The sequence below is a fragment of the Apostichopus japonicus genome, chromosome 20 (genome assembly GCF_037975245.1).
Source record: "Apostichopus japonicus isolate 1M-3 chromosome 20, ASM3797524v1, whole genome shotgun sequence".
Classification (NCBI taxonomy): Eukaryota; Metazoa; Echinodermata; class Holothuroidea; order Aspidochirotida; family Stichopodidae; genus Apostichopus; species Apostichopus japonicus.
The window spans coordinates 27,262,035-27,274,664 of NC_092580.1; the positions used below are offsets into that span (position 1 = coordinate 27,262,035).

At 39.2% G+C, this 12,630-nt stretch overlaps 1 protein-coding gene across 6 annotated transcripts in view; it reads left to right on the forward strand.

Moving 5' to 3' along the window:
- LOC139962155 (filamin-A-like) overlaps positions 1 to 12,630 on the forward strand; it is a 110,631-nt gene that overhangs the window by 76,064 nt on the left and 21,937 nt on the right. For 5 of the 6 annotated variants that reach the window (XM_071962103.1, XM_071962104.1, XM_071962108.1 and 2 more), the window contains 8 exons: positions 220 to 396; positions 800 to 1,147; positions 1,669 to 1,839; positions 2,577 to 2,700; positions 3,506 to 3,662; positions 4,031 to 4,220; positions 6,047 to 6,169; positions 7,804 to 8,054. In XM_071962103.1, the coding sequence (XP_071818204.1) occupies positions 220 to 396; positions 800 to 1,147; positions 1,669 to 1,839; positions 2,577 to 2,700; positions 3,506 to 3,662; positions 4,031 to 4,220; positions 6,047 to 6,169; positions 7,804 to 8,054 (1,541 nt within the window). The remainder of the gene's footprint in view (positions 1 to 219; positions 397 to 799; positions 1,148 to 1,668; positions 1,840 to 2,576; positions 2,701 to 3,505; positions 3,663 to 4,030; positions 4,221 to 6,046; positions 6,170 to 7,803; positions 8,055 to 12,630) is intronic. The other variant, XM_071962106.1, reaches the window with a different exon arrangement.

Sequence of the window (12,630 nt, forward strand, 5' to 3'; positions counted from 1 at the left end):
CATGTCACGGTTTTTGTAGTGTACTGAAAAGAGGAAATCCACTGCTTAACTGCTAAGAGTTGGTGGAATTCTGTGTAATCCAAAGAACACAAAGTAGGGTGTGATGTGCTATATTCTCAAGTGCACAATGGTATCTTCCCCTCCCTCCCCCCCCCCCAATTTTTAAGAATAATGCCAAAGTTTGAATTAAAACCCATCCAACTGGAATTTTCCCTTTAGACGTGTTCAAAGACTGTCCTACGGACTTCACCGTGGACACCAAACCACTCGGAGTGCCAGTGGACAAAAATCTCATTGGGGCTGACATCACAACACCTTCTGGTAAAAAGCTGAGGCCCATCCTGAAGGACAATGGCGACGATAGTGTTACATGCTCCTATGTACCAGAGGAACAAGGTAATATGTTTAGACTTTAGCTTGTAGGTCTTATACCTACTACAAGAATCTTGTTTTCTCCCACTTGATTACCTTCCCCGATACCCTGTTCCCCCTCCCCCCCCACCCCCACACACTTGTATGCTGGAATTGGAAGGTACGTAGGACATCGTACCAAGCAAGCTTCTATCCCATCTTAGAAATGTAATCTTTAACGATATACATTATGGGAAGTAAGTCATTCCCCTTTTTTCCCTTTGCACTTACGGTCACTTTGACATCTTGTATGGTAAATACAAACTGGTTGCCATGTGTATGGTTCATTGTCCTCTCTCACATTGAAGAATAAATTCACACTTAAAAAATTCTGCCAGGGTTTTTTGAAAACAGAATTTTCTCCTTTTTGTGTCTTGGCTTTATTCAGGTGAATATAAAATCACTCCCACATTTGCCGGACAACCTCTCGGTAAATCTCAGGGTGCTCCGGTGGGTAAGAAACCGTACCGGGTGAACTCCTATCCCGGCAACGACCCCACCAAGGTCAAGGCGTACGGCCCCGGACTCCAGAGCGGTATCACCAAGAAACCAGCCGTCTTCACCGTGGACACCAAGAACGCCGGCAAGGGAGGACTCGGCATCTCGGTGGAAGGTCCAGAAGAGCCGCAGGTCAACTGCAAGGACAACAAAGATGGCACAGCTACCGTAGAGTACATGCCAACTAAACCAGGCGATTATGTCATCAAGATCGCTTTTGCCGATGAGCCTATCCCAGGTACGGTTTCCTTTCGCTGTTCTGAAGTACAATACGACAGTCATATTCGTATTTGTATCGTCACGTCGATGTTCAGTGTTTAGTTTCTTAGAATAGGCTTTGAAGAGGCTGGTGGTGTTCCTTTACAAGAATTTTGGATCATATTTCAAATTGTTGGGATCATATTTCAAATTGTCGGATCGTGTTCAAATTGTGTCGATCCTATGCCTCCTTTAATGAACCCCTGTTTGGCTGTGAGATTTGGATATAAAGATTGTGTGTGTAAATAATGAAGAACATACAATTGGTTCCTAAGCTGTACAACTAGAATTTTATACTAGACATGACAACACATGATTACTACAAACAACTATGTTTTCTGCCTAGTCTAAGATGCAGAACAATTGCAGAATCTTTCATGGAAGATTTAGTATGCACATGTAGGTTGCCACAGCAACAAAGAATTATGAATATGTCCCTTTCTCCTCTTCCCTGGTTTTGAAATAGCCACTTGAAATGTAGTTTTTTTTTTATATTAACAGGAAGTCCTTTCAAGCCTCAGATCGTGGACGATGTGGACGCCAGTCAGGTCACAGCCAACGGTCCAGGGCTGAACAAGGAGGTCCGTAAGAACACTCCCCAGAACTTCAAAGTAGATGCCAGCAAGGCCGGGAAAGCCCCTCTTGAGGTTGATGTCATGCAAGGAAGAGGAGGTATGTCAGCAATATGTAGAAATTTCGTAATTTTTTTTTATTTTTTTATTTTTTTAAAATATTTTTTGTAAATATTTTTTGTGTGTGGTTAGTTTCGAATATCTCCAATTTTGTTGTTTATCAACCTTATAGTATGTCGAAGTGATTCAAAGGTTATTACACAAAACTACAGCTAATTAATCTGGTAAAATCATGTTGTATCTGCATATTTAAGTGAATGTTTGAATCTCTATAAACGCATATCACCTATCATAAAAGTATAGAACCTACCACAGAATAAGTATTAGGCTTTGTTGAAATAGTCTTTTGGAGGAAAAAGGACGTTACCAGCATTGATAAGACGTACAGTTATTAAGAAAGTTATTCTGAACACATTGCATATTATTTAACGCCTGCCAGTATTGCTGTACCCTTGCCAGGATTCATATGTGACCTTCTAATCGTTCGGGTTGTTGCCATAAATATGAAACATATTTAGTGTCTGAACATAATATGTTATACCTGAACATAGTATGCAATACCTGAACACAGTATGCAATACCTGAACACACAAAACAAAAAGTTTGCAGTCTTAAAAAGAAAGGTTTTGGCACAGGCAAAAGTTGTTTATTTATTAATTCAGTTTTCCTATTAGAACTATGAGCTGACAGACAGATATGGTAAATGGTGCCTTCTTGCTTATATCAAACACTGAATGTCAATGATGAGTAAGTTTTCCTTTTTCCTTCCGTTTTCAGGAGCGCCAGTGAAACCAAAGATAACGGATAACTTTGACGGTACCTACGATGTCAGCTATGTCCCCACTGTAGAAGGACGGGCGCAAATCGATATCAAGTATGGAGGAAAAGAAATTCCCAACAGGTTAGATTATGTTTTGCTTTGGCAGATTCTTTAATAAATTAATGCAGAAGGAAGTGTGTGGGGTGTGTGGAGGCGGGGGGTGGGAGGTACGGGGAGTGAGGGTAGGACTCTTATTTTCATGGTAACTTTTATAGGACATTGTGACATATATTTTATAAGGATAAAGCTCTTTAGTAGTAAAGCCAGGATAAACATTTTCAAGAATATTGAGTGTACTTCATTATTTTATGCGCTACATTGGTGTATAGTCCTGGTTTCAACCAGATTCACACGTTTGTAAATTATGACCTACCTAATCACTTGTTGTTTTTCAAGATAGTTATTCCTCTCTAAATATCTTATACATTCGTAAATATCCGGTACAAACTGTCTTCCTTTTACCTAGGTCTTCATGACACTTTTGCTTTCTCATTTACCTGTCTGTATTTATTCTGTAACCGGCACATACAGACAGGTTACATATCTGCATGTCTAACCATCTATAGTTGATTGATTTATGAGCAAATATCTCTTCAAGCTATTTTCTTTAAATGACATCAAATCAAATTTGATCATTCAGTTGTTTTTCTAGACACCAAACTGAAGCCTACTGTTTAACCGTTGCGGTTTATAGTGTTTCTCGTTATCTGATTAAGCAAACACAGCACTCCCACGTGTAGAGGATGTTATGTAGGTGTCGGTAAATACACTGCACGGTAGTCCATGTTAGACTTGTTAAATATTCAAAGATTATCATGAATATTCAGAGAATTATTATATCTTGCATAATTCATATTCACAATAACTTTCTGATTTTTCCCTTCAGCCCTGTGACCACCAAAGTACTGCCACAAGTTGAGCCAGAGAAGGTCAGAATTGATGGCCCAGGAGTTGAAAAGACTGGCGTGAAGGCCAGTCTGCCCGTAGAGTTCACCGTGGACACCCGTGACGCTGGAGACGCCGACCTTGCCATTGCAATCACGGTACGTCCATCGTCTTTCATCTCTTTTGTCCATAAGACAAAAAATGTCTCTGGAATACACAAGACTGCCTGGAAATGAAAGGCAAAATTGTATTGCACAGATGTGATAGTCTTCTCTTTCAGTATTAAGTGTTTAAGAATATTCAGTGGATTTAAGTATTATTATGTATCACAGCATTACAGGAGACTGGTAACATTTGCTTTTGGATGTCCTCAGTTAGAAAGACATTCCAGACAAGAAAGGTTATGGATTAATGAAAGAAGAGGACCCCTGACATATCTGTCTTTCAACTCGATCCTTTGAACTTTTGTGATCCGGTACCGGTTTCTTTTTGCATAAATATTCCTCTCCTGATTTTCTTTCGGCAGACTCCTGACGGGAAACCAGTTCAGCCGGACATCGTGGACAATGGGGACGGCACTTACAAGATCAGTTACGTACCCAAGGACGTCGGACCCCACAACGTCACCGTCAAATATGGCGGCGACAATGCAGGGAATTCCCCATACAGTGTTAAAGTTGTACCCACTGGTGATGCAAGCAAGTGCAGTATCATCGGTAAGTTTTCTCGGTTAGGCCCGTCTCCGACGTTTCTGTTACACACTTCATACGAAGATTCCATCTCACTGCTTCCAGTACTTTATAACATCACCTTTTCTTTCAGCTAACAGTGAGACAGTTTCCTTTGGCCAAATTCTTTTAACTTCCAGTATGGATTGCTTAAATTTTTCTGCATACTAATTCAAAACTACTGCTTCTTCATTTCTTCGGTGGGGCATTTATCCCTGTTAACTCTGTAAGGCAAAAAAATTTGAGTTTGAAAGACGAGACGTCAGGAAAGATGACGCCTACGTGACTTTGAACATCAGTGTCTTTCCATTAAATTATTTAGGTATAGAGAAATTCAAAATGAGACCTACACGAGTTGTCTGTCACAGAGGTCTCTAAAGTGTAAGCAATAGCTCATGTTTTGGGTTTGCTTTAATTTTAGTACGCAGTTTATAATGTTATTCTTTCTTATTATGAAGACGACCACACACCAGTCTCGAGATGGACCAAATCAGCATTTTCATTCTATAGAGTTCCAAGTTTCCAATTGGCATTAACTGGCAGGCTGTAGATGTTCTTCTTTCATCTCTAATAATACAGGGACATTTTTTTTTTCTTTGTCTTAGCATTTAATTTTTGCTCGACCTCGCTTCAGTCCTTAAAAAAGAGTTTTGCTCCCTAAAAGTTGGTTGGTTGTTTTCATCTTTCAAAAGCTGAATGGTTCTCTCGAGATTGAATGCTCTCCTTTGCCGTATCTTTTGTCTCTGCCCATGAATACTTGATCAAGTCTTTTGTCTTGTTATGCCTGGTCATTTTTTTAAAAATTTGTCTTTCCTTTCTCTCTACGAAATTTCTGCTACTTTTAACTTTTGTTCGCAATAATTTCAAATCCCATCCCCCCCCCGCCCCCTTTCCCCATCCCCTCTTTCACCCTAACAGTGATGCTCATGTAAAATTGAAGACTGGCTGAATAAAATCAAATGGCTGTGAAGTCAAGAGCTTCTCTGAACTTCACATGACTCTCCCAAGATATCTTTTCAAGTAAAGCTTGATATGTTTTTAAAGAAATTGCAGTATGACTTCCAATTTTTGATTGAGATCCAAAAATTCTTGCGTTGAAAAACCGGCTGCATAATCATGTAACATTTAGAGCATGCTCAATTCTATGCCTCCCAGCTTTGACACAGAGGAGAGGAGTTCCTTGCACAAATTAACTTGTAACAAAGAACGGCGCTTGTAAATAGCACAACCGATGCTTAACGTCTCGCCGATGGAAAATGCGTTCGTTTGTAAAGCTTCCTCCAGGGAAGAATGGCTTAAATATATTAGCATGAATGGTTGCCTCTTTACACCAATAACAAAACTTTTGTGTTTTATTGATGACAGTTGTTGTATTTTACTTCATAAATAATATTGATAAAGCCGTGTGCCCAGAAGTCGTTAATATTCAATCTAGAGTAGTTTTTAGGAAGCCATACAGTACCAATTTAGTCAAGAAGCAGATCCAAATCGGGTACACGGTGGCAGAATATATCACAGCCAGTCTTCTCAGAGCACCATATCGTCATGTTTTCTCTTTCCCATCCCCCCGGCGTTTCCCTCTCAAATGTTCTTTCTTTGACACTCGGAGACTTCTCCTCTTCTCTGGACGTATTTTAATATGTCGTTTTGATCTTGTTGCATCTTTTCCTTTTCCTAAGTAACAGAACTTTTCTCTTCTCTCTCAACAACAACAACAAGAAAAAAGTAACACAAAAGTAAAATAAACACGCCTGCTCTTAGTTGCATTCTTTCCTCTTCCGTCCAAATAACCCGGTTGATCCTGTAAACTACAGGTGTCCGCAGCGGGAATTATGAAATCCCCGTACGCCGGGGCAGCGTCAGCCAGGAAAAAACCAAAAAGACGACGACTACCACCACCCGCACCACCACGACTAAAGGTGCCCACGGTGTCCTTGGTGGGTCATCTCCTTCTGCATTCAACGTGTGATGTGATTTTAATAGTGCCCTTTGACTTGCTTCTTATCCTTTGCTTATCACATGATCAACATTCCATCTCGAGAGGGTGTGGAGATGGGAGGTAGCATGGTTGAGATCAAATGAAATATAGGATTTGTGGAAAGGGGGGGGTGGGGAGAGCAGGGGAGACGTAACGAGTGGAGGCGCGGGAATGCTGAAAGGAAGGGAAAAATATCTGGAGCGTGTGCCTAATTCTAAACATTGAGTATAATTGATGTGATGCTATGGGCATATATGCAGGAAGTGCTGGTTGGGGTTGGAGAATTCTTCCTTCATCTCAATTAAATTTTCCCAACATTGTTTGCGTTTTTGCGAAATTGAACGTTTGATTCCTTCTGTACCGTTACCATGGTGATGAAGTCTACCACACTTTCTTGGATATTATAAGTGGGGATTAGGATCCCCTTGGCAATATGCATCAAAGCTAATTGCATTACCTCATAACATCATAACCGTTGCCAGTGGCATCTCGGGGCGGTGAATGTTTATTTCGGGCAGTCATAAAAGGCTTAGAGGTGATATGCATTTGTACATGCTTGCAGACGGACAATGCTTGACGAAGGCTTCAGTAACCGGGGGTGATAGGAGAGCAGATGTTGGAACATTGATCTTGTGATGACCATGTGCCTACAGAACTAACATGTGCACAATATTGTGTAGCGCATCTTCTAACCTTTAGTTCTCTCTACTGACTTTCCACTAACAGATACCCTACCTCAGTAAGCTAACAGCAACCTTTATTATGATATAAATTACATCCCTATATGTACCCCCCTTTGAATGTCTTGTAATACCCTCTTCTGAATCCATTGATGTTTTTGAACAAATTGTGTATTTTTTCAGTTCTTAGTCATTACTATTTCCGTTTTTTTTTTTAAATTATTTGTGCTGCTGTAAATGTCACAGGGTTTCTTAAGCATAGATCATATATATGTTTGTTGTGATACCGTTATTTATAGGTCAAGCATGTTCTCGCTTAAAACAGTCCGTGTTTTAACGTGCTCAATATATTTCCTCGTTGTCCGTCGTCATGGACAGCTGTAGGAATGAGTAATTGTCGTCTTTGGTCATCTAGAAAAGAATAGGGGGGGGGGGATAGTCTTTACTCAAACAAACAAGACAAAAGAGTGTTTTTATTTGGGGGGGTAGGGGGTGGGGGAGGGTTGCTATTAGAAGAAATATGAAATGATTTATCTTTGCTGTGATCAATGTATGTATTCATAATTTGATGTGAATTGTAGTGGACCAATACTTTTCTTAGAATAAGTCCAAGCTCCACAGTCTTCTAAGAAAAATTTTGCAAACTGGATGAGGATAAAATTAAGGATTAGTATCCAAATATGGAAAACGTAGGCATACTGGTGAAATGTTACTGAACTGTGCGAGTTTTCGATGTACTAGTTTTTGTGCACTTTTCTTGACTTCGAAGTCTCAAAATATAAAATAGCAAAAACAGCACAAAAGGGTGGTCCCGTTGAATCAAGTTTAGCGAATGTTAAAAACGGTGACTCTTAATTTGGTACATTAAAATTAGCATCATGGTAGAGAAAAACATTTTTTAACCGTTCAACAGAGGAGACCGTTACGAAGACTGTCACAGTGGAGGAGGAGACCGTCATCAAGGTCAATTCAAAGGATGCTGGACCCGGTCGCGTCACCTGCACCATCGTCGGACCCGACGGACAGGAGGTACCAGACGTCCAGGTCAGGGACAATGGAGACGGCACTTTTGACATCATTTGGACTTGTCCAGCTCCGGGAGACTATGAGGTGGATCTCCGCTTTGGTGGTCAGTCACTCACCGGTGGACCAATCACCGTCCACGTAAGTTGCATTCTTTGAATTACCGATTTAAGGCTCTGTGGGTAGGGGTGGGGTTGGCAGCAGGGAAGGGCCGAGAGGGGGAATCATATGACTTGGAGGAGGATGATATATTTCCCAAGCAAGTGCATCATCTTTTAAAATTGATATATGTATGTCAGCCAACTGTCTTTTAGACTAACAGAAATGGAATGTGTTAACCATTCCTAGACAATAGAAAAAAAACCGAGGTGCTGCTCAATGCTCGATATTTGTACTGAGATATCTTAGTGCAAATTGTGAAGAATGCTTTATTTCTCGTTACGTCTTTGAAAGTCTAGAATAACCCGGGCACAAACAGGATTGGTGTCCTCATAGATTAGAGTGAATGGTAGTTATGTCCTTGTGCACTTCCAAGCTTGATCACTGTTAAACTGAAAAGCAATTGCGATCCTGGCGACAGAATTATGCACATGCCGTGCGCCTCCACGCAGCTGTGATAAACAACTGGCACAGGCACGATGGCCTGATTAATTAATGACCAGAAACTGATCCATAGAGTTGACAGTCTTGTTGCTATTTTGGGAATTCTGGGAAAGATAAGTTGATTTGAGGCACTACTGTGATGTAAGGATGAATGCAATCTCTCTGTGCACGGCTTACCTCATATTTCTGATGTACCTTGTTTTGAATGCAAACAATAGTTACATCACATGACAGGAAAAGCGTTGCAACAAATTTGGAATGAAGTCAATACAGTTTAACTCAATTGTTTTGATAGCTTGTCTATTTGGAATATTTATTTTTTTAAATGTCGAGTGGTAAGCAGATGTTTGATGATTTATTCAAGATTAATGCCGAGGGAAAATCTGAAAGGAGGAGAAATTTTTCAAAGAGAAAAGCTTTTTAATAATAAAGAATTTTTACTGTAAATATGAGTTTTAAATTTTAAAATTGTAAATAGGGATGGCATGATTGTAAACAGGCTGCAGTATGGTTACAAATCGGAAGTCCATAATTAAACTTCAAATGTATCATTTCAAAGTTCCTTTGAATCAAAAGTAGTTAACAGAGAAGAGGTACTGAAAGTAGCATAAACCAATGTATGTTATGTAGGATTAATATAAAGTGCTAATTTAACAGGTAACTGATGTAAATTTGTAAAGAAAAATGGATATAGCAAAGATGTCTCTGATTGGCTCTGGAAATGTTCTAACCGTATGAGATTCTAACGAGGGACCTCGGGTAGATCCTGTACTTTGCTATAAACTATAAGTTGGAAGTTTCCTTCACTAGCGACCCATCATACATAAGCGCTCTGCGGTTATTATTACTATTGTCAACGTAATGTGACCTTTGCCTTTATAATCATGACAATCTGTGCTGAGAGTGTTTTACATATAGTACTGCTGTAAACTGAGAGAGAATGTAATCATAGTACAAAATGAAAACAAAAGAAGACAACATTTCACTGATGATTACGTTGAAAGGTTTGAGCTCTGCCTGCGATAAATACAGAAGAGCTTGTCAGACCGAGAGGTGTTGGGTTCTTCTGGCTCAGCTGGTATGCCGAATATCCAAGCCCTTAATGCGCCCAATCAAAAAACCCGAGAGGCGAGAAATTCATCTCGGGATGATTTGTGAATGAGGGTGTGAAGACGCCCGCTGTGAATCTCTATAACCAAGCTATGTTTCTCGTAGATCAGATTTTGCGAGCGTTGACGTCAATTTTAGTTTCAATTATCGTCAGATAGAACAGTAATCTTGTCGAGATATCAGATACACAGAGGCAAGCGTTTGGTGTCTGATAATGTGTTTTCTATTAGTTGTTGTAATCAGCTGCCGACAGAAGTAATGCAAGCATGTCAGGTATGCCACACTCTATTGATTGTGAACGCTATTTTAGATACGTTGCAGATTTTGTTGCTTGTATTCTGTCTTGTGGGAGAACCCTTGACTAGGTTAGGTACAGTAAGCTGTTCATCAAAAGTGGGAGCCTTTAACTTCCTACGAATTCTATAAACCGTGAATGTGATACTTTGGTGAGTGCCAGCGAAGGCAGAACAGTAATAAAGTTTCTAAAGAATGTTATAATGGTTAGCTATATATTAAACTTAAAATACAATTGGCAAAATTAATATTTATGGCAACTGACTGGGAAATTATAATGAATGCCTAAAAAAAAAATAGTGTAGATTGAGGAGGTTTTACATACGTAGAAACCAAATCGAAATATTGTTGGCTATTGAAAAGTTTATTCAAATTTTGATTGGTATGGAAAGTTGATTCAAAGTTTTGTTGCCATGGAAACCTTGATCATCCAAGTTTGGACAGAAGGATATATGACGTGGAGAAGAGGGTCGTAACCATAAATTTGATAGATGGAATTTGAGCAATAGCATTCTCCAAGACACAGAAAACAATACCTCTCCCTTTGGAATTTACACCCCTGAGGTAGTACAATCTAGGTAATATTAATCTTTATACCAGTGAACATTTTCTTTAACCAGTTTCTCCGACAGCTTCCTTCGAACCGCTAGAGATTTAATCGTTCATGTTTTGATAAAGCATCTTACATACTCATGTCAGGTTTTACTATATGATAGTGACCCCACAGAGAGCTTATCACATGCCATAAACTCTTAATATCTCTTGGACTATGTAAGCTTACAAAAGCATATAAAATCACTTAATTGTTGTCATTTGGATCTACTCCTTTGGGAGCTTAAAAAGAATTTCATGTTGTGATTGGTATCTTCTACTAACATTAATCAATCTTCTACAGTAGCTCTTGTATTGATCTCCCTTAAGTGTAGTCTTAGGAGCATTAATAGCAGCTGTTGAAGACTAGCTTGCAAGTAAGTCTCACAGTCTATCCCAAAACAGAGAATACATTTGCTAGATTTATCATTCTTTCAATTGTTTCGATGGACAAGTTAAATCAATTCCAGCTTTCGTCAGCTTGTTGCCTTCAGTCACATCTCCATATCTGGCTACTTTTGTATCTGTGCTATGAGGGAATGATAAACATTTTTGATCTTGAATCATGACCCTGGTTACATTTGATATCATCATGCTAAATTGAATGCCAAGAAGCCTAGTGTTATGTCTTCACTGTAGGGATGTCATATAGCAAAATCATTACCTATTAAGTTCCCTTGATACTTTTGGTCCCATTTTAGCTAAATGTCTGCATCCTAACAAGCAATCCTAAGAGCACAAGTCTCCATAGTATCGGTTGAACATACATGCTCTAAATTTTACTAAATTTTTAAAATTATATGTTTGACTAATCTAGATGTCTGTGTATGACATTGTCTTGATGTTTGTCTGGGCATTAGCGGTAGGCTTTGATTTTTTCATAGTCCATAAGTAATGATTTGAATTCTTCCAAGGATTGAAATACTAACAACCATCAACCCAACCTTTAAGACGGCCTCTCAGTCGTTGATAAAAGTAGCTGCTAAAAGAGATGTTTTGCCTAGTCAGAACAAAGCAAAACATGTGACATAGAATGACTTAGGCTGTGATTTACAGTTGCCGAAACACATTCTATGAACAGTGTACATCGGGAGGGAGTGCAACACTTCCCTGTTTACAGGAAAACAGTTTAAGTAGAACCGTTTCTAAGGAAATTAATTTAAGTGAACTAGCTGCTGAACAATCTAAAACGAATGTTCAAAAGAAGATATTGTAGTTCTGGTTTGCTTCGTCAAGATTCCCGGGATAATTTCATTTGGAATTCTCAAATTTGCAATCTTATTTATCTTTTGCTTGATGCAAACTCATAGTTGATACATATGGCACAGTGCATGTGACTGTACGTTGTTCACCAATGCCAAACGTCCATTTTAATCAATTAAATTAAATAATTAGGGAGAGCTGGATCATGAATGTAGAACCTTGACAAAAAAACTATACAAAATTTGTGTCTCATTTGGACCAATGAATATCCTTGGCACTTCTAAACAAACATGTCTTGTAACAAGATATCAGAGGAATGTATTGCTTACCCTACAGTCATCAATCAAGGGAGTTCACCACCACGGCAACCTACGTTATTAAGACACGTGGATTACCAGATCATGTGGTCTTAGGTATGTCAGCTATTAAGTAGTATGTGGGCGCTTACGTGATTACTTACATCTGAAGATGTCACATATGGATGAGCCAAATCCGGGTTGACGCAATGTTTTCGTTAATAAACCCTGAGCTAAATTTATCCCCGCGGTTCTATATTTATCACACTCGTATCTATATCTGGATTACTCTGGGGACAATTTCTCTGTATGTTGTTTGCTTGCCACCCATGCACTCGTTGGTTTCATACTATTTTCAGAAAACTCCTTTTGGAGATGGTATGAAAGAGACTTTGACAGGTGCAAATAATGACCTAGCATGTCTGCAAACAAGTAGCTTCCATTCCATGCTGTTTGCAAAACTGGTTAAACAAAACCAAATACCAAGCGTCAACGAATTGTCAAACCAAAAAAGTTCACAAAAATTGAAATGAAAAAACCATGTCTTCCTTTATTGTAACCTTTGGGGGAACTTTTTCACCGTTTGTTCCTATCCTAGTCTTAAATATAAAACTATAAAA